This window comes from Arachis hypogaea, chromosome 9, assembly GCF_003086295.3.
Source record: "Arachis hypogaea cultivar Tifrunner chromosome 9, arahy.Tifrunner.gnm2.J5K5, whole genome shotgun sequence".
NCBI classification, from domain to species: domain Eukaryota; kingdom Viridiplantae; phylum Streptophyta; class Magnoliopsida; order Fabales; family Fabaceae; genus Arachis; species Arachis hypogaea.
Window position 1 is genome coordinate 116,001,897 of NC_092044.1, and position 25,614 is coordinate 116,027,510.

Below are 25,614 nucleotides of genomic sequence, written 5' to 3' on the forward strand. Positions count from 1 at the left end.
ATAAAAAAAACTTTTGGATATTTCAAAACGGAGCCAATAGTACTTAAAAGTGACTTTTGATATATTTCGGGTATTATACATATATCTTCTATATTTGTAATTTTATAATTATATTAGATATACATAAAAAATATAAGTTAACTATTCGTATAGAATATAAATTAAAATATAAAATATATATTAAAAATAATTTAAACAATAAATATATTTATATATAAATATATGATGACTAGTTTGATAATTAATTTTTAGTATACATGTATTATTTTTGTTAATTTTATTTATGAAATTAAAAGTTTTAAAAATTAGAGGATTCTTTATATGTGCAGTTAAAATATGTTTACAATATTACTAATGTTCAATAAAAAATAAAAAAAAACAAAAATTATGGATAATCTTAATAATAAATAATTACACAATATAATTTGATATTAATTTTTTGAATTTGTTTCCTTACATTGTCCAGTGTCCACGCTTAGATAGTAATTCCTCGATTAACTAACAATGGTAGAATTTGTTTATTCTTTCAACCCAGCTAGGTACCTATACGTTTAGGGGTGTTTATACATTAGATGTGATATTTGTAATGTTTATTTAAATCTGATTCAAAAATTGCATATGTCGATCAGGTTTATAAAATTATGAATTACAGATTTTATATAGATATCTACATTTGATCTGTATATTTACGGATTTACAAAAATAAATAAATTAATAAGTAAATATTATTTTTATATTTTATTTTAATTAATAATTATTATATATGTTATATTATTTTATTTTTATTATTTAAAAAAAATATATTTAACAATATTTAAGAATAAATATATTTAAAATAATAAAAAAATATTTTATTAATATTTTTTAATAAAAATAAATTTTTTAAATTATTTATATGTTTTGCAGATATATTTAAAATTTGATCTGCAATCGATCCAAGTTAAAAAATGCGGATATTAATTTTGATTTGATAATTTTAGCACAGATCAAAACTTTTATCATATCCGATATATCTATACTTTTCCTTATTTATTCGTTCATTAATCATTACAGTCCATTTGTCTTGTCTTAATGGGTTTGATTTCCCCTTTGCTTCTCCGCGTCATGGGTTTGACGGTGAGACCCGCTCGAACCGAAACGCTGTTGCGTGCACTACCGGCTGCAACCGGCATATCCGGTTTCCCGTTGCCCATCACTTAAACTTTCAGCTTTTTCCTTTACATCTTTTTCTTTTTTTTACCCCATTTTTCTTTTCTATATCTTCGCATTTCGCATCCCTCTTCATCTTTTCAAAACGAAGAAAAGCAACACAAACCGCTTTTTCGTTCGAATCACACTAATCAGAGACCAGATTCTGCTCATTTTCAACTCCGAACCATACCTCTAGGGTTTATCAGGTTCCTCATTTCCTCTCTCCTTCGCTTATTTTCCTTCTTATTCTGTTTACTTTTCGAGAAAATTAACCACTCCAATGGAAGTTCTTCGATCTTCACTTTTTGTTTTGTTTTATTTGTTTCGGAAATTTGGTTTCTGAAGTGTAGGAAGTCCATTTTAGGTTGAATAATGTGATCTCGTGTTTATTATTGCAATGACGGTTTATTATTGGCTATTGTTTGCTGCATCGTCTCATGTCCTTTATCTAAACATGGAATATGACCTGTATTTTGCAGTAGATTGTCTAGTGCCTACTGATTTGATGCTATAGAGCGAGCTGAATTGGATCCACTTGATTCAAGAGCCGTTTCCCGTCTTTCTTATCAACTTGTTATCATTTCATGCTGTTATGAACGTCCAAGTTCCATAGGTACGAGTACTGTTAAGCTTGAGTCGTTGCATACCTTGCCGGAAGCTGGTTATTCAGTGCCAAAATATAAAGAATATCGCTGTTGCTCGTAATTTCTTAATGATTGTATTGCAGAATACTGCATTGCATTGCATTCATAGCACAAGTCATGTGCATTTATTCATTTGGTCGTTTGTGGAGTTTGGCATCCTCCACATTTTTAAATATACAAGATAATTTTTGTTTAAAGAATAAGTTAATATTGGTAAATGCTCTGCTGGGGCTCAGTGGTGACTCCCTGTCACTCTTTATATGTTAGTTTTACTTATTGTCCCCATGCTATAATGGGTTTTTTGCTCAATTTTATTTTACTTTTTCTTTAACTGTTGGTTTGTGTGGTTTCACTTAATATTATTGTTAGAAATATGTCTCGAGTTGAGGAACTTTGGGAGCGGTTAGTACGTGCTGCATTAAGGAGGGGGAGAATTGGTGATGATGCATATGGGCGACCTGTTGGCGGAATTGCTGGGAATGTGCCCTCCGCTCTTGCAAAAAACAGGGATATTGATGAAATTCTTCGAGTTGCAGATGAAATTCAAGATGATGATCCCAATGTCTCTAGAATTTGTATGTTCTTCTTCACTTACTAGTTACTACTTTGTATTCTTTATGCGAATGTTCTGTTTACTTTTGTTGATATGGGTTTTTTGACATCCAATATATAGTCAGCATAATGGATATATATGTCAACAAAACAAGAAAGAGGAGAAGGAAAAGATATCCCCTTCTGTCAATCAACTCATTAGCAAACTAAAAATATTGAATAATATGAGCATGAACATAATTACCATGTGTGTATCTCTAACGATGTTAAATATTTGATTTAAAAATAAAAAGTATCTGTTACATTAATTTACACTATAAACTAGGAGTTCTAGTAATACGAGAAGGCACATTATTAACATGTCCATATTTCTATCAATGTTAAATGTTGAAAGTGTATATGTTATTTGAATTAAGATATTGTTGCTTGGGAGTGCCGATATATATTAATTCGGTCATTGAAGTTCTTAAGGTTCCTAACAATTGTTCTAATGGAATCTTATTCGATTTGCAGTATGTGAGCATGCATACTCATTGTCACAAAACTTGGACCCTAACAGTGAGGGACGGGGTGTTTTACAATTTAAGACCGGTTTGATGTCTGTCATTAAGGTACATAGTTATTATCTGATTTTCTATCTGGAATGCAAATTTTACTTAAAATACTTGTGTTGCACATCCTGGTGTGTATGTACATGATTTCTCAAAGCCTGTCTCTGAAAAGTTCTTGTCATTTGGCATCCTTTTGTATTTTAGGACTGGATGCACCTTTGATTTAAGTTTAATGCATAAACTTTCCTGTATAATCATTGTCAACTAGTTTCTATGACAATTGTTGCTGCTTAATGAAATACTATCATGATCTTTTTATCCACACGTCTTTGTTCACAAATTTTTCTTTAATTTGTAATTCTTTTTAAAATTTTATGTCGTTCTTTAATTTTGCATTGTAGTTCTTTATTGATGCGATTATTTCATGACCTACATATCTAAGCAGTAAAGTCATAGTCATTCTCTTTTTTGTCGGAGGCCTTAGAAGGTTCAATTAAACCTAAAAGTGAATTTTTCTGTGCAACCTTTACTTTTTTTTCCCTTTTTCCTTTTATATTCTTAAAGGACTTATTATAATAATCACATTTTTATCCCAAAAAAAATTACCATTATAAAAATTGTTTTTGAACTGGGAGGACTGCCAAAGAAGGTTCCACTTATTCCTAGAGGGAATTTTTGTGAAACCCCCTATTTTGTTCTCGTTTCCCTTTGTTATTTGTAAAGTATTCATTATCATCTTCTAATGTTTCTTTCCACCTTAGTAGACCTCTCCTTTGGTTCTTTTGGGTAGCTATGTTTTATTACTTTCTTATCTTCTTTTTTACTTATATTTTCAGCAAAAGCTGGCTAAACGAGAAGTTGGAACCATAGATAGAAGTCGGGATGTTGCTCGATTACAAGAGTTCTATAAGCTTTATAGAGAGAAGAATAATGTAGAGAAATTGCACGAGGAAGAGATGAAGTTGAGGGAATCTGGTGCTTTCAGCCGGGATCTTGGCGAGTATGTTTTTTGTCCAAGTAGATAGACATAACACTGATTTGGATAGTCTTATGCTTTCTCTTTGCCCTCCATTGGGTCCTGCTTAATGCAATGGCATAGCTTGATTGTTGTTTTCCATATTATTACTAAGTTTGATAAGTTCCATAAATATTTTCCCCTTAGTTCAGTGAAATAGAGATGTAGATAAGGAGTATACCAAAAATTGGACGTTTAGGGATTGTTATTATTCTGCAATCAAGCATTAAGTTTATGGAGTTGAGTTTCACTTTTATTTAGTTATTACTGATTTAGTATATACAGTCCTGCAAATCCTCTCAAAATTGAATTTGGAAGTCATTCATGTCTCTAATCTTACACATGAGAAGAAAGTTGAACATATATGACACAAGTTGCTTTGGTTTCAGAAGGTTGTTTAAGGGAAACTGTATCCAACTTTGGCCACTATTATGTTTGTGAAAATATGTTTTATATTTTATTTTATGTGATCTTCTATTACCGGAATAGCACAATAAATGTAACTTAGAGGTATATGTCATAATTATTGTTCATGAAGAATAGTATTTTGACTGTGAATCTGGTATCCTTGTAATCCAGATTGAATCAAATGGGGCAGCTAGTACACTGCATACACTATAGAAAATCAAAACAAAGCAAAAGATTTACCTATAAAGCATAGCTTTCTAATCTCTCAACAAGTCTGAAAGGGAAAATCCTCTATAAAGATCATGAGCTTTACACCAAATAGATGCTAAAAGTTTCCTATCTCGTACTTCTATTTCTTCCCTCCTAAGAATATTTTATTGTTTATCCAAAATGATTGATTAGGCACTACATAATACTTGGTCACTGAAACTTCAAAAACATCTTAGCTATCTATCATGGCTTTAATTTTATCATCTGAATTGTTTTGTATTGATTGTAGCTGTTTTCCTCAGTTTTGCTTTTTCTTCTTATACAGGTTGGAGCGCAAGACTGTGAAGAGGAAACGGGTTTTTGCTACCTTAAAGGTTCTGGGGACAGTACTTGAGCAGCTAACCCAAGAAATTCCAGATGAGGTTGAGTTCTTGAAGTGCACAAATATATAAACGGTTAAACTGATTCTTGCTTGTGCATTGTTCTGGAAAAGATTCCTTTAATGCATGTAATGTAATATATTAATCCCTCTGGTCTGAAATTATTTGTCCACTCTTAAGACTTTATTTGGTCTCAAATAATTTCCCATTTAGAAAAAATAAGGTAAAATGAATTAATTTTTTCCACTAAATGGAAATAAAGAGTAAGTATAAGAATAGAATAATTGATAAGGGTTATTTTGAATATTCAAACATTCAATTAAATTGAGATCAAGATGTTTTGAATAATTTCTTTAATGTATATGCATAATTGTAACTAGACAATTATCATTATAAAACCACTTATTCGAAAAGCTTAAGCTGATAAGTAGAAGAATATGAATAATTATATTTCTAACATGCTCCTCATGCAATAATGTTTCTCTTTTTTTTCATTTTTGAATTTCTGTGAATTTTACATAGGCTTTTTTTCCCTTTTATCTTTTTGTTTTGCCTTATGCTTACATTTTTTCTTTTGGGTTTGACAAGGATTGAACTCTAGACTTTTAGGTCAATATCATGAAAATAATTATTTCAAAAGCTTAAGATGATAAGAAGAGACATGTGAATAGTTATATTTCTAATACACCTCCTCACACAAGAATTCTTTTGGACTTGAAATGTGATTGTGCGTAAGCCGTATAACCATTCAGATGCCTTTACATATCAGCTTAAACTTTTGGAATAAACGGTTTCATGACATAATTTAGATCTTATGACTAAAAGGTCAAGAGTTTGATTCTTGTTACACCAAAAAAAAAAAAAAGGGCATAAGACACAAAAAAGCTTATGCACTATTAGGCTTCAAGCCTAAAAGAGGCTTTTGCTTGTTAGAGATAGGACCATTCATGTGTCTTCTCTTATTAGTTTAAGCTTTTGAGATAAGTGGTTTCATGGCGGTTATTTTGGACCAGAATTATTATTATAGTGGTACACTTGAAGCAATGATAATGTCATTTTACTTTAAGTAAGATGCATCCAATACTCTAAAGTGAAGAATAACAGAAAGGTTTAGGTTTAGCCTTGGTTTCAGTTTTCACTGTTTCTTTTCAGGTTGATAGTTGATCCTTCATCATCACATTATTTCACTTATTTCTTCATGAAATATTTTATATAACTAAATAAATAAATTTGCGTAATTGGTTTAACATGGAGTTGGCTACCAAGGTATTGCAGTTAACACAGAGACTATCTTGGTTTGGCTTTGGAAGCATCTTATGCACTCCGAAACTGTCTATTTTAATCAAAATGAAATATTTCCTAGATTTGAGCTTTCCTTCAATTGCTTTCTTTCTGTTGCAGCTCAAGCGGGTCATGGAATCAGATTCTGCGTTAACGGAGGACTTGATAGCTTACAACATCATTCCCTTAGATGCTGCATCTTCAACAAATGCTATTGTTTCTTTCCCTGAGGTGATTGACTTTCTTTGTTCTAAATCGCCATTTTTTGTGAATTCATGTCTGTTTATTACCTAAAGAAATTTTTTTACTAGGTTCAAGCAGCAGTGTCAGCCTTAAGATATTTTTCTGGCTTGCCAGAGTTGCCTAGGGAAGCCTTCACTTCTTCTACAAGGAATGCTGACATGCTTGACTTTTTGCAGTATACTTTTGGATTTCAGGTCTGTATATCAGGGTTTCTATGTGGTTCCAAGTCGAGATTGATATGCTTCTCTCTGTTTTTTCACATTCTTCCCTGTACTTAAACTAATTTATCTTTCTGATATTTTTCTGAAACTTAATTGTTTTATTTTTTAGAAAAATATTAATATTTCATGTTCATCGCTAATCCTTGAATATTTATATATTTAGCTTGGGATTTACTTTGCATACTCTTGTTTCAAATTTGATGTAATCCTCATTGTCTCCCTTTTGGTTCTCTGCAACAATAGGAAGGTGTCTATTCCTTCAATTAGAGGTTTCCTAATAGAAAGATTTTGCTTTTTTTAGGTCTTGCTAACAAGTGGCCTAAGAGTACTAATTAAGTATATTTTTAATAGAACACACACAATTTTTAAGTTCCCAATGCATTGATTGAATTGGTAATACATTGGAAGCGTCAAAACTTTTTATTTTAACTCTCTTAGCCAATGCTCGTAGGGTTCTCTTTAGCTAAATCCTTATTTTTAATGGAAAATGAACAAGAACATTGACAAATGAATTAGGCCCATTCTCTAATTCTTGTGTCTCTAATAAAGTGAAAGTTCCATCTCAAATAATTTTCTTGATAGAATGAAAGGTTTCTCTTGGGCAGATTATGTAAAGTAGAGAAATTATATAAGCTGGTAAAATCTTTAAAGTAAGGAACATCCTCCACCTAAAAATTCCCCCAAATCTTGAAACACAAAATTCCAAGCCGAAAGAAACATGAAACTTGAAAATAAATTTTAAAGGACTAGATTTAGTAGTAGAATATGATGGGTCAGCATCCCATCTATGATGGGCTAGACCATATTTAATGTCATAAACCACTTGTCTCAAAAGTTTGAGCTTTAATGGTTATATATCTAACATGGTGCTCTCACTCAAGAATCTCTTTTTTCTTGCATGAATTTTGCATAGTATTTTTTCCCCTTTTTAATCTGTCTTAAAAATTTTTTCTTTTGAAATCATCAACAAGGATTGAACTATAGACCTTTAGGTCATAGAAGCTCTGATATTGTGTCATGAAATCACTTGTTCCAAAAGTTTAAGCTGATAGGATAAGGTGCATGAATATGACTTCAATTACTTGGATCATTTTTCAGAAATTCCTAAAGCAAGGAAATTTATTTATGCTGTAAAAACTCTTAATTTAAATAGAGTTCTTTTGACAATTGTAGTTCTCTGCTGCCTTTTGGATTTTGTACTTTATCTTCATTTTCATTAATTTTGTTTGTTCTAATTTATTTGATAAGCCTCAAATAACGATCATTTGTTGCTGGCAGAAAGATAATGTATCTAATCAGCGCGAGCACATAGTCCACCTTCTCGCGAATGAGCAATCTCGGCTTCGAATTCCAGATGCAACTGATCCTGTAATTCTTTGTTTCTTTTAGATGTCAGAGTTGTATTATGTTATTACATTGAAATTTATTAAACTGTTCATTAGTCCATATTTAACTCCTAAAGTTTCCCAAGGTAAACAGTTGTGTGTGTAAAAATAGAGATATGCAATTCTAAAGGATATGAACTAGGAATGTGTAATAAGGCTGGCTGAAGCAACACTATTTCCATTTGTTAATTATTACTTTATTTAGTAGATCTATGCAATGAAAAGTCAAATTTTGAAAGTATAGTGAATGCCTGATTTTTATTGGTGCGCTTGAAGAAGCATTCCCTTTCCCACATTTTAATGGTGCTCAGATCAGTGTAATAATCAATGTTCTCATTGTTCAGTTTCTGCTATTCTCTATTGTCTTTAAGCTGGAATATTAGAACTTTGAGAAGTCTCCAGTTTTTCAATACTTCAGATATGGTTGCCTTCTTAGCTTCTTTGTGGTGTTCTGCAAATGGTCTTTTGAAATGTCTTTCTTTGGTAGATACATAGAGAGGTTGTCTTATTATATGTATCAATCTTTTAGTAGCTATTTTGTTTTCTTTTTTCTTTTATCCTGATGGATACCTTATATTCTATCTCTTGTTAATCTTTCATTTCTCATTAAGAAGAAAAAATTATTAATACATCAACGTACTACACATTGTCCGCAATCTCTTCTGCTTGATGATAAAGATGAAAAGGAGACACCTTTCCACTTACATTTCATGTGGGTACCTGTCAACTAGGGCCACTAACTTATGTCATCACTAATGTAAAGTAATCTACATGCCAACATTTTATGTATCATAAATATAATGTATACTCTTGGTTATGTATCTTTATCCGGCATATCTCCTCACTGTTTCTGTTTTTGATTGCCACATGTTACTTGTTCAGGCAATTGGGAAGTCCTTAGTGTTACTAATCTTTTATTACACTTACACTAACAACTAGAGAAGGTTCTTCTCTTGGTTTCGCTTTCTCTTATGTTGTATATCTTGTTTCCAGAGATTGGATGAAGCAGCTGTGCGGCAAGTTTTCCTTAAGTCCCTTGATAATTATATAAAGTGGTGTGACTATTTATGTATTCAGCCAGTTTGGAGCAAGTAATGATACACATCTTTTGGTTTAATGTTAGTTGACTTTTTGTGGTTTACAAAGATTGTCACTAAAGGAGGTCAAATGGTTTTTCACAGTTTGGAAGCTGTTAATAAGGAGAAGATATTGCTATATCTTTCTTTATACTTTTTAATATGGGGTGAAGCTGCCAATATCAGGTTTCTTCCAGAATGTTTGTGCTACATATTCCATCATGTAAGTTAATTGGATGGAGTCTGAGTGAAAGTTCTTTTTTATTGGCTCTGTAAAGTTTCTTATTAATCTACTGATGTTTTGTAAACCATTGCCAAGTAATAGGATTATTTATTAATTTCAAGTCTTCAACATTCTAGTGAATAGGAGGATGTGAAGTTTCTCTTATTAGTTATATTAATCATAATTTGACTCCATAATTGCTCTGAGGATTTTGTGATGTTGCTGGAGCTCTTAAATTGCCGTTCATATGTTGAAATTCTGTGATTTTGTTCCTAACGAATCTTCTTATTTACTTAACTTTTATTTGGTATACTGCATATATTCTGCCTCCCCCCCTCCCCCTCATTTCGTAATGATTTTACCAAGTAGGGTTTATGGTTTGTCTATGTTGTTTTCCCTATTATCTGGAGCCTGATAATTTCTTAATTGATATCCAGATGGTTAGAGAGATGGATGAGATATTAAGACAACATGTCGCCCAGCCAGCTAAGAGTTGCACCTCTGAGAATGGTGTCTCATTTCTTGATAAAGTTATCTTTCCTCTTTATGACGTTGTTAATGCAGTAAGTTTACCACTATTCTATGTGTACTTTTAGTTTCTTAAACTTTAGGAAATACAAAAACAGGGGAAAAAGCTGTGCAGATTGCTAGTAGATCGTAACCAGAATATTTGGTTGTGGGTACTGACTGGGTACTATTGATGACATTAAAAAGGATGCTTACCCTTTAAAACATGGTCTAAAATCTCTGATGAGAAGTGTCATTGTTGAACTGAAAATTCTGCTGAGACCTTGTAATAGTTTGAGTTGCACAGTTCCCGTTTTTTATTTTCAATAAAAATTTAATTCAGCCTAGAAAAATTATGCATTTTCTCACTAGATATACATGGACGAAATAAGGTCACTGTTTTCTATTATAAATCTGATCCATCACATAGTGTTTTGTGAAATTTTACATTGACTGCCAATAGCTTAACACAATCTTCTCTTTTATTTGTGTTTGGGACCGACTATGTTAAGCTTTTAATGACAATATTTCTCATAAATGAGGAAGTTAAAAATTTGGTGTGAAGTGGTAAGATGTTTTCACTCTAACTTTCTCTCTCATTCTCTACCTTCTCTTCTCTCTCCTCTCTCAACTTCTCAAACTATAATAAAGATGTAAATAGGAAATGGTTCCCTCTTCACGGGGAAACCACACAGTATCTTAGAATTTTGAGTTGTCAAAATTGTAGAAAATTAATTATTTATGCAAGTTTTTGTGATTTGAAAATTATTAGATGCATTTTGATGTGTCCTATGTCGTTGGTCAGTTTGTCCGGTTTTAGCCAAGAAGTTTTAGAAACAGGATGATAATGTCAATAACTACCTCACCCAAAAACTTTATTGGGTCTAACTAAGGTATTTGGTGAATGTTGTTAAAGTGTTAAGAAATTTTAGCAAGTTGCACTGATCATGTGCCTTAAATTATAACCAAGGTATTATAACTAAGGTGTTCTATGTAATTGTGGATCAGGAGTTGTGCAGGAAAATATTCATGACTGTTTGGTCTGACCATTTAAATAAAGAACAAAAGATGCATAGTGTATTATTTTATTTTCACTTCTCTCCTTGGGTTTTTGAACTGCAATAGTTAATGTCTTGGCTATGTTGTTTTTCTTTTACAATTGGAGAAATGCTTTTCAACTGGAATTTAGGTAGATTATCTCTCTTTTTTTCTTTAGGAATTCATCACTAATTTTACATGGAATTTTAGGAAGCTGGTAACAATGATAATGGGAAGGCACCTCATTCATCCTGGAGAAATTATGATGATTTTAACGAGTACTTCTGGTAAGGGGTCATCAGTGACTGTCAAATGATTATTCTGTTGTTTATTATTCATTAATCTGATCCCCATTTTTTAGGTCACTTCATTGCTTTGAGCTTAGTTGGCCTTGGCGCACAAGCTCTTCATTTTTCCAAAAGCCACTGCCTAAATCAAAGGTTTGTCTGGTTCCCATTGACATGCTATAGTAGTGTTAAAATACGGCAGTTCAATACTTAGTATCTGCTTTATGAACAATATTCCTGCCTGCACTTATTTATAAAAAGGTGTCTGCTAGTAGTTCTCGGCATTCTAGTGCTAGTAAGATATAATAATGGTGGGCTGTGATACCGGATGAGGACGAGAAAGACAGAAAGTAGGTTTTATTGCCTCTAGCAGTAGCATAACTTAAATGTATGGTGGAGCCTATACATTGTGAAATGAAACTTAATCTTTTGATCTAAATCAGAATCAGTGGATTGAACCACAACTAATTTGATTTATAAATTGGGCCAATTTGTTAGAGGGCTATAGCTCTATTTGTGCCATTTTCTGCCACATTTTATTTACAAGACTCATCTTGACCTTGCATAAGAGGGTTATTACATTTGAAACAATTCGTGTTCTCTATCTAATAGCTTAAGCTTTTGTGAAGAAAAAGAAAAAGAAATTGATCATATTCTACTGGAGCCTCTTTGGCCAAATGGTCCAGAGTTTGGTTGTTGTTACCCTGTGTTGTGTAAATAAAAGTTAATCAGAAGGTAAGATGAGGCATTGCATTGTTTGCTCTTGACGTACAGTGGGGCCATGTATACTATTAGATATAAGCGTTTCATATATTTCTACTTAACAATATAAGTTTTTTTAGTTAAAGTTAGGTTGCGCCAAGCATTGTTTACATAATGAAACTTAGTAGATGGTCTGATTCTTGAAAACTGATCATTATCATAATTTTATTTTATTTTTGGGTAAATCCTTGTTGATCTATTTATTTGTATTTTTAACTTCCAGAAAATGCTTATATCTGGTGGAAGTCAGCATCGAGGGAAAACATCTTTTGTGGAGCATCGGACCTTTTTTCATCTCTGTCACAGCTTCCACCGTTTATGGATATTTCTTTTCATGATGTTTCAGGTTTAATTAAACATTCAGTGTATTTTTTTTATTATTATTTTTCTTATATACAACAACAACAACAAAGCCTTATCCCACTAAGTGGGGTCGGCTACATGAATCAAACGACGCCATTGTGCTCTGTCATGTATCATGTCTACAGAGAGACCGTTTACATGTAGATCTCGTTTGACCACCTCATGGATGGTCTTCTTAGGTCTTCCTCTGCCTTTCGCCCTTTGTCCATCTTCCATCTCATCCACCCTCCTGACTGGATGTTCTATCGGTCTTCTTCTCACATGTCCAAACCACCTGAGACGCGATTCAACCATCTTTTCCACAATGGGTGCTACTCCAACTCTCTCCCTTATATCTTCATTCCTTATTTTATCCAATCGCGTGTGACCACTCATCCATCTCAACATCTTCATCTCTGCCACACTCAGCTTATGTTCGTGCTCTCCTTTAGCCGCCCAACACTCCGTACCATACAGCATAGCCGGTCTTATAGCGGTGCGATAGAATTTACCTTTAAGTTTTAAAGGCACTTTTTTGTCGCATATAAAACCAGATGCACTCCGCCATTTTGACCAACCTGCTTGGATCCTATGATTTACATCATGTTCAATCTCTCCATTATCCTGTATGATGCACCCAAGATACTTAAAACTTTTAACTTTTCGTAAGGTGTTCTCTCCAATTTTCACCTCTATATTGGAGTTTTCCCTTCTCAGACTGAACTTACATTCCATATATTCCGTCTTGCTACGGCTTATGCACAGACCATACACTTCTAGAGCTTCTCTCCATAACTCCAACTTCTTATTTAGGTCTTCCCTTGACTCTCCCATAAGGACGATATCATCGGCAAAAAGCATGCACCATGGCACAGGCTCTTGGATGTGCTCTGTGAGTACTTCCAAGACTAATGTGAAAAGGTATGGACTTAAGGATGATCCCTGGTGTAATCCTATACCAATAGGGAATTCCTCTGTCACACCACCTTGAGTCTTCACACTAGTTGTGGCCCCATCATACATGTCTTTAATTGCCCGAATATATGCGATCCTTACTCTCCTCTTTTCTAAAACCTTCCATAAGACCTCCCTTGGTACCCTATCATACGCTTTTTCCAAATCAATAAACACCATGTGTAGATCCCTTTTATTACTACGATACCTCTCCATCATCCTTCTTAATAGGTATATCGCTTCAGTGGTAGATCTGCCTGGCATAAATCCAAATTGGTTCTCTGTTACTTGTGTCTCTTTTCTCAACCTCCGTTCTATCACCCTTTCCCATAACTTCATAGTATGACTCATAAGCTTAATCCCTCTATAATTTCCGCAACTTTGTATATCCCCCTTATTCTTGTAGATAGGTACCAAGGTGCTCTTTCTCCACTCATCAGGCATCTTCTTTGACCTTAAAATCTCATTAAAAAGCTTGGTTAACCAGTTGATGCCTTTTCCTCCAAGACCCTTCCAAACCTCAATCGGGATATTATCAGGTCCTACTGCCCTGCCATTTTTCATCTGCTTTAGAGCCTCTTTTACCTCGAAGTCTCGAATCCTTCGATAGTAGTCAAAGTTTTGATCTTCTTCCCTTGTGCATAATCGACCAAGGCTCGGAAGAGTCTTCTGTCCCTCATTAAATAACTCGTAAAAGTAGCTCTTCCACCTTTCATTAATCTTCTCCTCTTGAGCCAACACCTCTCCATCCTTATCCTTTATGCACTTAACCTGATCTAAATCTCTCGTTCTTCTTTCCCGGCTCTTTGCAATTCTATATATACCTTTTTCTCCTTCTTTCGTGTCCAAAGACTGGTAGAGACCCTCATATGCTCTTGTTCTTGCTTCACTTACAGCCACTTTTGTCTCTTTCTTAGCCGCCTTATATTTTTCCCAGTTATCTGCATTGCGGCATAAAGACCACTCTTTAAAGCATTCTCTTTTTATCTTTATCTTTTCTTGTATACTCGCATTCCACCACCAGGACTCCTTGTCTCTTGGTCCTATTCCTTTAGATTCACCAAAACTTTCTTTTGCTGTTCTTCTAATAACTTCTGCCATCTCCCTCCACATCTCTTCCGCGCTTCCATTCCCATCCCACCTTGCCTTTTCTCCTACCCGTCTTAGGAAGCTTCTTTGTTCCTCACCTTTCATCCGCCACCACCTCGTCCTTGGGTTCTTCGTATGATGTCTTTTCCTCAACTTTTGCTCAACGCGAAAATCCATGACGAGCACCCTATGTTGTGTTGTCAAACTCTCTCCCGGGATAATTTTACAGTTAATGCAAAATTTCCGGTCGACTCTCCTCAACAAGAAGAAGTCGATTTGAGAGCTTGTCATGCCACTCTTATAGGTTATAAGATGTTCGTCTCTCTTTTTAAAACATGTATTTGCGATGAGAAGATCAAAAGTTGAGGAAAAGTCCAAAATAGTTTTACCCTCGGCATTGATCACCCCGAAACCATGGCCTCCGTGAATACTCCCATATCCAGTCACTTCTCTCCCAACATGGCCATTTAAATCTCCTCCTAAGAAAATCTTATCTCCCAAAGATATGCCTTGAACTAAACTCTCTAGATCCTCCCAAAACCTTATCTTGTGTTGTTCGTCCGAACCCACTTGCGGTGCATAGGCGCTAATCACATGAAAAACACCTCCCTCCACCACAAGTTTGATAGAGATGATCCGATCTCCCACCCTCTTGACATCAACTACGTCCTTCTTCCACTGCTTATCCACAATTATTCCAACTCCATTCCTATTCTTCACCTTTCCTGTATACTAAAGTTTGAAACCAGAAGAATCCAACTCCCTAGCCTTTGCACCAACCCATTTCGTTTCTTGTAGGCACATAATGTTAATCTTCCTCCTTGTCATGGTATCCACCACCTCCATGGACTTTCCTGTTAGAGTGCCTATGTTCCATGTCCCAAATCTCAACCTTTTGTCGCTTCGACCTTTACCTTTTCCTTTGTGAACTAGCTTATTTACCCTCGTCCGTTCACGAAAACGCGAGAACCCTTGCTCATTTAACACTACATCCGGGCACCGATGCAGCGGCTCTTGCTTTGACACCGTACTCGAGCCATACGGCGCGTTACTTCCGGGTAACGACCTAGCTTTAGCGCAATAATGTCTTTGATTCATGTCATGGGGGTTCGGCTATATTTTTACGTTGGTTGCCGAAGACCTAACACAACCCTCCTCCTTTATCCGGGCTTGGGACCGGCTATGTACCGCAAGTGTAACATAGGCGGAGTTTATTATTTTTCTTATATATGCCACTATTTGGGATATTTGGGTAGAATACAACCTATGCACCTTTAATGATAGATTCTCAGGAAAAGTTAGTGTTTGGGATAAATTTAGGAGTTTAACATCATGTAAGGCATATAAACTTTTCAGAGGACTTTCTCTCTCAGACATGTTGAGACATTGCAAAGCTACTATCCGTTGATGTTGTGACTTTCTTAGTTTTTCTTTTGGTTGGGGAGGATCTTATTTACTCCTTTTCTTTTGTATTCGTTTTCCTCTTTACCTTAATGAAATTTCTTTTGTTATAAAAATGGCTCCTTTAAATACAAAATTCTCTTTTCTCCTTTCACATTTTGGATAATATCATATTATTTGGCATATACTTTCATGGTCTATTAGCCTTTCTTTTTTCATTGTGCTAATTTTCAACTTAATTCTTAATGTTTAGGGTCTAACCATTCTTGCCTTCAATGATGAAAATCTTAATGCGAAGACTTTGCGAGAGGTTCTTAGTCTTGGACCAACATTTGTTGTGATGAAGTTTCTAGAGAGTATGTATTTATTTTGTGAGGTTATGCTATATTTTAAGTTGTGGATTTGTAACTGTTCTGTTCTGCTGGACTTCTTGATCTAAATACCAAGTTATTTGTGGCTTGTTCCACTAAAATAGTTTCTTACTAGTACTTTATTATTATACGAAAAGGAATTTCATTAAGTAGAGGAGAAGGCCTTAATATATTATTTCATCCTTTCATCTCTTCATTACTTTAGGTGTTCTGGATGTTTTGATGATGTATGGTGCATATTCAACAACAAGGGGTCTAGCTGTGTCCCGAATATTTCTACGTTTTCTTTGGTTCAGCCTTGCTTCAGTTTTCATTACCTTCCTTTATGTGTATGTATGCCCTCAATTATGTTATTGTTCTTTATCTAGTTTTATGATTTTTCTTTAAAGTCTAGATTGTCTGAAGTGATCATATCTCACTGCAGTAAAGCACTCATGGAAGAGAATAAAAGAAATGGAAATTCAGCTTTTTACAAATTGTATGTGTTTGTCATTGGGATTTATGCCGGTATCCAATTTTTCATTGGTTTTCTCATGCGGATACCTGCAATGCATCAGCTTACAAATCAATGCGACCGTTGGTCTGTAATTCGCTTTGTGAAATGGATGCGCCAGGTTTAATGTGCTCAGCTGCTTTAGTTTCGGCGATCATATTTCTTAATATTATGTTAAATATCTTGTTGAGTCATTCTGACTGTTGGTTTGTGTTTTCTTTTTGGGGTGTTCTGTGAACTTCTTAAGGAACGCCATTATGTTGGGCGAGGAATGTATGAAAGGACTACAGATTTCATAAAGTACACACTCGAATTCCTTTATATGCTACAGTCTTACTTTTAGAACACTGGGAATTTATAGTTCTTGCATCCACATCACAACATGTTCCTGTAAAAAAAAAAATAAAAGAATTATTTTTATTAAGATGAAAAAAATAGAATACGAAGATATGGGGAACAGGCAATTCTTTCTTAATGACATAAACTAACAAACGTGGAAATTATATCTAGGGGAGATTACTCTTGGTAGTTATATTCAAATCTAGGTCATGTTCTTTACTTGGTAGTTATATTCTCCTTTCAGGTATCTGCTATTTTGGCTTATTATTTTGAGTGGAAAGTTCTCGTTCGCATACTTTCTCCAGGTTTGTCCTCCTTGTCTAGATAGCTACACATGTGTGCTTGCATGCATCCATTTGTTCTATATACTATTTTGCCTTAAATTTTGTGGTTTCTAGATCAAGCCCCTGGTGAAGCCAACAAGGGAGATAATAAAACAGGATAATATAGAATACTCCTGGCATGATTTTGTCTCTAAAAGTAAGCAATGACTTGATTTTTTTTTCTTTTATCATCTTGTTTCCATCAGTTACTTAAAAGAGCCTTTGTTTGTTCAGATAATCATAATGCATTGACAGTTGCTAGCTTATGGGCTCCGGTGTTTGCTGTAAGTTCATGCCTGTTTCTGTTTGTTCTCTTTTTCACTTGAATTTATCTTGCAAGTTGTTGTTAAGGATAAAGTATGATTTTGCTTATCAAATCACTTGATAACTCAGACACTTGCTTTGGTGTAGCCAGCCTCAAAGTAGTGCTCCAATCCTCCTTACTCTGCAATTCTTCACTCTAATATGCTCTCATAGGCTTTCTAGAAACACCCCATGAAAATTTTCTTGTACTTCCTAATGTTGACCCTGGTACACTTGTGCTGATTACTAACAGTTTGTGGTACTATATAGTTTGAGTGTCCAAAAAAGAGTGAAACTGAGTGAAACCTAGTGAAAATCTAAGTACTGAGGAGAGATATAAGAGAGATGAGAGGAATATTCTGAAAGAAATTCAGTATGATTGCATGTCTTATTATTGCAATCAAATCTCTGGTCATGTACTGATTTGTTAGAAATGCCTATTACATAATTTATAACTTGTACCCCAAGTTTTGTACAATATTCTATTTTGTATCCCTTTTATTTCTTTTCACCCACATTGTCCAATTTATCGATTCCCATCTTTTCAGATCTATCTATTAGATCTTCAAGTTTTTTACACACTTGTATCTGCTATCTGGGGATTCTTGCTTGGGGCAAGAGATCGTCTAGGAGAGGTATGTGATTTTTTGGGTATTGAAGTTGTTATTAATATCTTTTACTCTTGCAATTTGTTGGGTCTGTGTGTATGTAATTTCCCCCCTTTGTCTGGCAACAGATTAGGTCACTTGAAGCACTACACAAACTTTTTGAGCAGTTTCCTAGAGCTTTTATGGACACCCTTCATGTTCCTTTATCCAACAGGTGCTGTTTCTGGCCGTGAACTCTTTTTTTTTTGGTGGGGGGGGGGGGGGTTTGGAAGATAGTTGTCCGTGTATGTTTTCTTTTTCTATCATAGTTGTTTAAGTTACATCTCCATTTTGGGTTTTTGCCCTGCTGTGTTATCATATTCTTTATATCTGCTCATACATTTCTCGATCATTTACATATTTTCAGGGGCTCCTGCCAGTCAACTTCTCAGGTCAGCCATTTGCTTTGGGGAAAGGAAAATAAAATTTGTTCAGAACATATTACTGTTTGCTGGTTACTAACTAATCACATATCTTTTGTACTGACTACAACACTGCCATCATTGCATTTTGGGGGGATCAAGCAATTTTATTGATATAAAGAAATTTAATAACATTATATTAACTTAGTACAATGTCTCTAAAAAACATTTTCCATCGAGCTGATGTCTTGATAAGGATTAGTTGAGTCCTTTTGATGTTCAACAATTTCTTCTTACTCAATTGTTCTTTCATCTAAAGGCTGTGGAGAAGCAAAAGTTTGATGCTGCTCGGTTTTCGCCATTTTGGAATGAGATCATAACAAATCTAAGGGAGGAAGATTATATAACTGACTTGTTAGTCTTTAAGCTATTATATATTTTTCTTGGCTTTTCTTGTATTTAGCATTTTTCTTTTCTAATTATCAGATTCTAATACATGTATGTTGTTCTCCCTTGCTTGCAGTGAAATGGAGTTGCTTTTAATGCCTAGAAACTCCGGGGATCTTCCTTTGGTTCAGTGGCCACTTTTCCTACTTGCAAGCAAGGTAGTCCAGATATTTTATTCATGTTTTTCTAATTGCGAATTGGAAGACCATTTTTCCGAGTTTTTCATGCAATTTAACTATTTTCGCTCTACAGTTGTCATGACAGCTTATAGGCAACTTTATAAATGATTTTGAAATTCAATAATTATTATAGGGCCTAGAATTATTTGCAGAAGGAAAAAGCTCAATTTTACCATTTGGGTTGTGTTGGACCTATGTAATGTGGATGTAATCTAGCTAGTCGCCAGAAACTAATAATTTGAATCCTCCCACAATCCTTGCCGCAAACTTGCCATGTCATATTTGTAACCTTGATGCCCTTGAGAATCCAATGAAATTGAACAACTTGAACAGAAAAGAACTGTTTGATTCTGATAATCATGTATTGCATTACCATGAAAGATTTAGTACTAACTGTTATCGTTCTGTTTAGATTCTTTGGTTTGGTCTTTACTTCTTGTGCATGATTATGTAGATATTTTTGGCCAAGGATATTGCTACTGAGAATAGAGACACTCAGTATGAGCTTTGGGATAGGATTTCAAGAGATGACTATATGAAATATGCTGTTCAGGAGTGTTACTATGCTATTAAACTCATTTTAACAGAAATATTAGATGAAGTGGGAAGGATGTGGTGAGTAAGCTGTTTTATTGAAGCACATGAAACCGTTGTGATGAACTTTATTGTTGATATTTATTGATTTTTGGTTGTTTTTTCCTGCACAATTATTGCCACTATACCAGGGTTGAAAGGATATATGGGGATATTAATGCAAGTATCGATAATGGGAATATTCATGCAGATTTCCAGTTAAACAAGATGGCTCTTGTGATATCAAGAGTAACTGCTTTGATGGGGATTCTGGTTAGCATCTAATATTTTATTGTACTATTTTATAAATGATCACATCGCCATATCTTTTGTTTTAGTCAACAAAATTTTGATATGCTGCCTATTCTTTCTTTGTATGCTTTTCAACTTTATTTTGTTCATCTTGTATCTAATCTTTATTCTAAAATTCCTTTTTTCCCTTTAATCCGTAACGCTAACCCTTCATAAGCATCTTCTCTTTGTCTTGATGGATTTCTTCTTTATAACAAGAGGATTAAACCTTTTTTTGAAGGTATTATAGACCTTTCAGGAGAGATTGTTTTATGACATCTGTGTTTTTTTTCCTATTGAAGTACTGTAATGAATTGTCATTGCTGTCTGTGAAATTCACATGGATTTGAAGGAAAACTATGCATTTTGTTGTGATTAATGACTGCCTTGCTCTTGTGGTGTTTTTTTTTTTTTTAATTTATTTCTTCTGCAGAACTCCTAATCCTTACTTTTGTAGCACTGCTCTTTCTTTACAATGCTGCCCTTCTAGAGAAAAGGGATGTGGAAGGCAATAAATTATTGCGACTTTAGATATTTCTTGTTCTTTGGGGAATGTGGTTGGGATAGAAAGCTTGCATCTTCCATACCATATTGTTTGCTTTGCATATGTTCTATGATAATATTGTGGATTCTCTTGTTATGAACATGGTTGTTTAGTGGAAACAATTTAGAGGATATGATTATTTCTATATAGTAACTCTACCTTCTATTGTTTCTCTTTAGAAAGAAACATCCAGTGCAGGTTTTTCCTGCTGAATATATTATTTGAGTTGAATGCTAGAAATAATGTTTCTTTATTCATCTGTACTTCTGACAGTAGCATGCTTTTTTTTGAATATTTGTGGGTGAAACTGTAAATTCCATATTAAATTTCTCCAGCTGTTACATTGATATGATACGTTTGTTCTTTATATCTGTGTTAAATCCCAGATTGTATTTCATTCTCTTAGCACCCTCTATATAACTTGCATCTGGAGTTGTCATTGTTTCTACATCATATGATGCACCTGGATTGGAACTTTGTGCATGTTCTTTGATAATACTGTGGATTCTCTCTTGTGGGGAACCAGAGTTATAGGATATGGTTTTCCCTACCTGGTATTAACTATTATCTCTTGTTTCTTGTGTTTCTTCTATTGAAGAAATTGCCTGGTGCAATTTTTGTTCCTGCTGAATATATTAATAGAGTGAGGCTTCAAATGATGGTTCTGTATTCATCTTTTTGGCAGTAGAGTTGCATTTTTTTGGGATTCGCATCTGATATATCCATTCTCTTCCTAGTGTCTTCTGTGTTATTTAACATTTTGACTTGCTATTGTTTTTACTTCGTGTAGAAAGAGACTGAAACACCTGAACTGGAAAGAGGTGCAGTTAGGGCTGTTCAGGATCTGTATGATGTTGTGCGATATGATGTGCTTCATATAAATCTGAGGTCTGTCTCTGGTGTTGTCGAACACTGATAATTTTTGAAATAGCACTACTCCCTTTCCACCAGTGAGATGATTTAATGTTATTTTCTTATTTATATAGGGAGAACTATGATACATGGAATTTGCTGACCAAAGCTAGGGATGAAGGGCGGTTGTTTGCAAAGTTGAAGTGGCCCAAGAATACTGACTTAGTATGTTATTATCATATGTTTTTGTATCGTTGTGTTAATACCTAGTCTATGAATTATCTAACTATAGTATATGCAGAGATTGCAAGTCAAACGATTATATTCTCTGTTGACTATTAAAGAATCTGCGTCAAGCATACCCAAAAATCTTGAAGCCAGACGAAGGCTAGAGTTCTTCACAAATTCACTTTTTATGAAGATGCCTCGTACAAAGCCAGTTCGAGAGATGTTGTCCTTCAGGTAACCCTTTTATCTTGGAAGACATCATTCCACTTGTTTGTGTGCTTATATCTTCCGTTTTTGCAGTGTTTTCACCCCTTATTATTCCGAGATTGTGCTTTATAGCATGGCTGAACTCCTAAAGAAAAATGAAGATGGCATATCAACTCTGTTCTATCTTCAGAAAATTTATCCAGGTATTCCTCACTCCATTTTGATTCTATTAAGAATACAAGATTATAAGTATATTATGGATAGGTACCTCAATATCTTTTATGTTATGTGATGTTATTTTTGCATTAGAATAATTTATTTGCTGTAAAATGTTATATAATATGTATAATTTTAAAAACTATGTAGTTAATTAAATGTTGGGTTGACCCCGGTTTGACCTGGTTTTTTGGGTTAATTTAGGAAATTTTAAGATAGGCCCAGGTCTAGCTGAATCTTGCCCTGGCCCCGGCCCCGGCCATGTGCAACCCCTAATTATGGAAACTAATTGGCTTGACACTATTTCTGCTTACACTTATGGAATACCTTCAGGCAACCATAAGGCTAGTCCAGTTATTTAAAGCTAAAATCAGACCAGTTGAAAAGCACGAAGTTGTTTCCCCACAAGTTAATGGTTATATTAAGAAAGAAATGACGAAGAAATTGTGTAAGAATAATAACCAAACTTGAAAAAAAAAGAGGGGGGATATTTTACAAGGCTAAATGTTGGACAGTCAAAACTAAAGTAACAAGGAAATAGGTTTATGTCATTGGAAAAAGAAATAGTAGGATCTCACGTTATGTGGGTTGGATATTTGTGGAGAAGGCTTATAGAAGTGTAGGTAAGGACAGAAAATCAGATGGAGAGTGTTCATATAGACCATTGGTGGTCTGAAGATAAAGATAGACACTATGGGGACATCTAATCAATATTGTGGACCTGCTTAGTAGGACAAGGTTTAGTTGTTGTGGCTATCTGGTTGTCATTGTAGGCTCTCTGGATTATCTTCACGCCGGCTTTGTTTACATAAAATTTGTTGTTATTTGATAGGAAACAGATTTAGGGCTGGTTTATAGTGAAGGGATAAGTGGGATCAGGAAGGAGGGGCTACCAGGCTGCAGTCTGGAGGAACAGCAGCTGAATTTTTTAAAAACTGCTTAATCAGTTAGGACTGGTGATTGAAAGTTTGAGAAAATTGGTTAGAAGGTTGTTAAAAGTGTGAGCAGTACAAATAGGAGGAGTGAGATCAATAATCTTATATCTCTATCCATTTATTTGTACCAGAATCCCTCAGAACCAGAAATTATCCCAATTGTACTTAATGTTCTCAATACATTGTCAAGGATACCTGATTCAGTACACACAGTTCCTACAATTCTTCCTGTATCTTGTACCAGTTTTAACAGTATTGATCAATATGTAATTCTCATAATTCTCTGCAGACGAGTGGAAAAACTTTCTAGCCCGAATTGACCATGATGAAAATGCTCCTGACACAGAGCTTTTTGATAGTGCTAATGATATCCTTGAATTGCGTTTTTGGGCTTCATATCGTGGACAAACACTGGCCAGAACTGGTAATTTTCAACAATGATTTTTATTGTGCTTTCTTAGCTGATGTTTTAATTTCTTGTCATATTCAATATTTGAAATTTGTTTGCTGCATTTGATCGATTTTCTTTTAAAAGGGTATTTTACATTCTATATATTGAATACTGCATTTAATGTTTCAAATCTTGATCATTCTCTGTTCTTTCTTGTTTCAAATTTACAGTTCGGGGGATGATGTATTACAGGAAAGCTCTTATGCTTCAGACATATTTGGAGAGGTTAATGGTTGGAGGTAAGTTCATAACACTCCTTCATATGTTCTTTATATGCATGCTACTAATTTTTCATCTTTTTCTCTTTCTTTTTACAATTTAGATTTGGAGGCTCCAGCTAGTTCTGATGAACTGTCTGATACACGTGGGTTTGATTTGTCCCCTGAAGCACGTGCTCAGGCAGATCTTAAGTTCACTTATGTTGTGACATGTCAAATTTATGGTAAGCAGAAAGAAGAGCAAAAGCCTGAGGCTGCTGATGTTGCTTTACTTATGCAAAGGTTAGTTCAATTTCACTAGTCAACTTGTATTAGCAATTAACTACTTCATTGTCTTAATTATTCAAGTTGCATAGTTCTCTAGCTCCATATCTAATTTGTAATTCTTCATGCCCTTAGAAATGAAGCTCTTCGTGTTGCTTTCATTGACACTGTTGAAACTTTAAGAGATGGAAAAGTAAACACTGAGTACTACTCAAAGCTGGTGAAAGCTGATGTCAATGGGAAAGACAAGGTGCCGTTCTTCTGTACCTTCCATCTTATTTAGTGTCTTTTGTTCTTGTCTTTTGCTGGTGTCTACCTTCTCTATTTTCTAGCAACCTTATCATCAGCATTAATTCCCCCAATTCCAAGTAAGAGGGTGAATTTTCAATCACTTTATTTTTCACTACTTATGGTATGTCTTCTCAAACCAACCGTTATTGTTATTAATTGCATGGAAGCAGTTACATTTTCCCTCCTAAAATTATCGATTAGATTGTTGGAAAACTTAATTGAAGCTACTATTTTCCAAGGTCCAAACTTGGTTGGTCTGTTTGTGCTTGCACATTTCAAATGGTTTTGATTGAACCATATAGTTGATGGATTTGACATCTAATCATATAATCTCATTTTTTATTTTATCTTTTATATATGAAGCTTCTGCATAATTTCCTTCAGATTTCTATGGCATCTTTTATGATTGTCATTCACTTCAAACAATTAAATATATCTTTTCCCTGTTTCTTTTACATATACACTTTAGAAAACCCTGAACTACCTATCCTAACACCAGAAGATAACCACAAGAATGATTCTATTGTATAACAAATTCAGGTTGGAGGAATCTCGCTTCAAGATGCAAGCATTTTGTCATGAAACCATCTCTGAAAACTTAAGCTGTTAGATAGAGACACATAAATGGTTATACATCTAGCACATTTGTTTCAAACCAGGCTGTAAAACCCCAAAAGCAGAACACTGTCACCAATCTTTATGTTGTAGAATGAGTTTGTTAGAATCAGAAAACTTTATACAAACAGAATTAAGTCCCACAATTTTAAAACTGTACATATATATTGATTGGCAGTGTTTGCTTGCTAGTGCTTTGCAACTTATGGCTGCTGTGTATTAACTACCCACTTTTAGATTCACTGATTTTAATAATAAAAATTGGTAAAAAAAGAAAATAAATAAATAAATAATAATGATATAATGTTTTCATGTGTAATGTATGAAATGCATAAACATAAAATAGTTGGTCTATATCTGTTTAGTCAAAATGTCAGAAAATTTACTTGCACAAATTAGCATTTGTGGCTTTCAAGGATACTCTTCTGTATTTCATCTATTCTTAGGCTACTTTCATGATGTTACTCTCTTTAATGAATTACACCACTTTGTGTAGTTTTACTTAATTGAGCATTTATCACAGGAAATATACTCGGTAAAATTACCTGGGAATCCCAAAATTGGAGAAGGGAAGCCTGAGAATCAAAACCATGCGATCATATTTACTCGGGGAAATGCAATCCAGACAATTGACATGAATCAGGTTATAAAGTGTTTTTACATTTGTCTGTAATTCATTCGATTCATCCAAAAAATTTGTGAAGC

The 25,614-nt window shown here is 34.3% G+C and overlaps 1 protein-coding gene across 2 annotated transcripts in view; it reads left to right on the forward strand.

Moving 5' to 3' along the window:
* The first annotated feature begins 1,221 nt into the window (after positions 1 to 1,221).
* LOC112712369 (callose synthase 9) overlaps positions 1,222 to 25,614 on the forward strand; it is a 30,841-nt gene continuing 6,448 nt past the window's right edge. The window contains exons 1-38 of one of the 2 annotated variants that reach the window (XM_025765246.3): positions 1,222 to 1,397; positions 1,671 to 1,804; positions 2,205 to 2,410; positions 2,901 to 2,998; positions 3,775 to 3,938; positions 4,897 to 4,993; positions 6,353 to 6,463; positions 6,544 to 6,669; positions 7,975 to 8,064; positions 9,075 to 9,172; positions 9,263 to 9,380; positions 9,818 to 9,943; positions 11,136 to 11,212; positions 11,287 to 11,365; positions 12,198 to 12,320; positions 16,014 to 16,116; positions 16,337 to 16,460; positions 16,556 to 16,745; positions 16,872 to 16,924; positions 17,208 to 17,268; positions 17,362 to 17,443; positions 17,521 to 17,570; positions 18,138 to 18,224; positions 18,326 to 18,411; positions 18,604 to 18,628; positions 18,918 to 19,012; positions 19,122 to 19,203; positions 19,679 to 19,839; positions 19,950 to 20,070; positions 21,423 to 21,520; positions 21,619 to 21,709; positions 21,786 to 21,946; positions 22,013 to 22,122; positions 23,360 to 23,494; positions 23,692 to 23,760; positions 23,844 to 24,021; positions 24,139 to 24,253; positions 25,433 to 25,552. In XM_025765246.3, coding sequence (XP_025621031.1) covers positions 2,209 to 2,410; positions 2,901 to 2,998; positions 3,775 to 3,938; positions 4,897 to 4,993; positions 6,353 to 6,463; positions 6,544 to 6,669; positions 7,975 to 8,064; positions 9,075 to 9,172; positions 9,263 to 9,380; positions 9,818 to 9,943; positions 11,136 to 11,212; positions 11,287 to 11,365; positions 12,198 to 12,320; positions 16,014 to 16,116; positions 16,337 to 16,460; positions 16,556 to 16,745; positions 16,872 to 16,924; positions 17,208 to 17,268; positions 17,362 to 17,443; positions 17,521 to 17,570; positions 18,138 to 18,224; positions 18,326 to 18,411; positions 18,604 to 18,628; positions 18,918 to 19,012; positions 19,122 to 19,203; positions 19,679 to 19,839; positions 19,950 to 20,070; positions 21,423 to 21,520; positions 21,619 to 21,709; positions 21,786 to 21,946; positions 22,013 to 22,122; positions 23,360 to 23,494; positions 23,692 to 23,760; positions 23,844 to 24,021; positions 24,139 to 24,253; positions 25,433 to 25,552 — 3,906 coding nt within the window. In that variant the 5' untranslated portion in view covers positions 1,222 to 1,397; positions 1,671 to 1,804; positions 2,205 to 2,208. The remainder of the gene's footprint in view (positions 1,398 to 1,670; positions 1,805 to 2,204; positions 2,411 to 2,900; positions 2,999 to 3,774; positions 3,939 to 4,896; positions 4,994 to 6,352; positions 6,464 to 6,543; positions 6,670 to 7,974; positions 8,065 to 9,074; positions 9,173 to 9,262; positions 9,381 to 9,817; positions 9,944 to 11,135; positions 11,213 to 11,286; positions 11,366 to 12,197; positions 12,321 to 16,013; positions 16,117 to 16,336; positions 16,461 to 16,555; positions 16,746 to 16,871; positions 16,925 to 17,207; positions 17,269 to 17,361; positions 17,444 to 17,520; positions 17,571 to 18,137; positions 18,225 to 18,325; positions 18,412 to 18,603; positions 18,629 to 18,917; positions 19,013 to 19,121; positions 19,204 to 19,678; positions 19,840 to 19,949; positions 20,071 to 21,422; positions 21,521 to 21,618; positions 21,710 to 21,785; positions 21,947 to 22,012; positions 22,123 to 23,359; positions 23,495 to 23,691; positions 23,761 to 23,843; positions 24,022 to 24,138; positions 24,254 to 25,432; positions 25,553 to 25,614) is intronic. The other variant, XM_025765244.3, reaches the window with a different exon arrangement.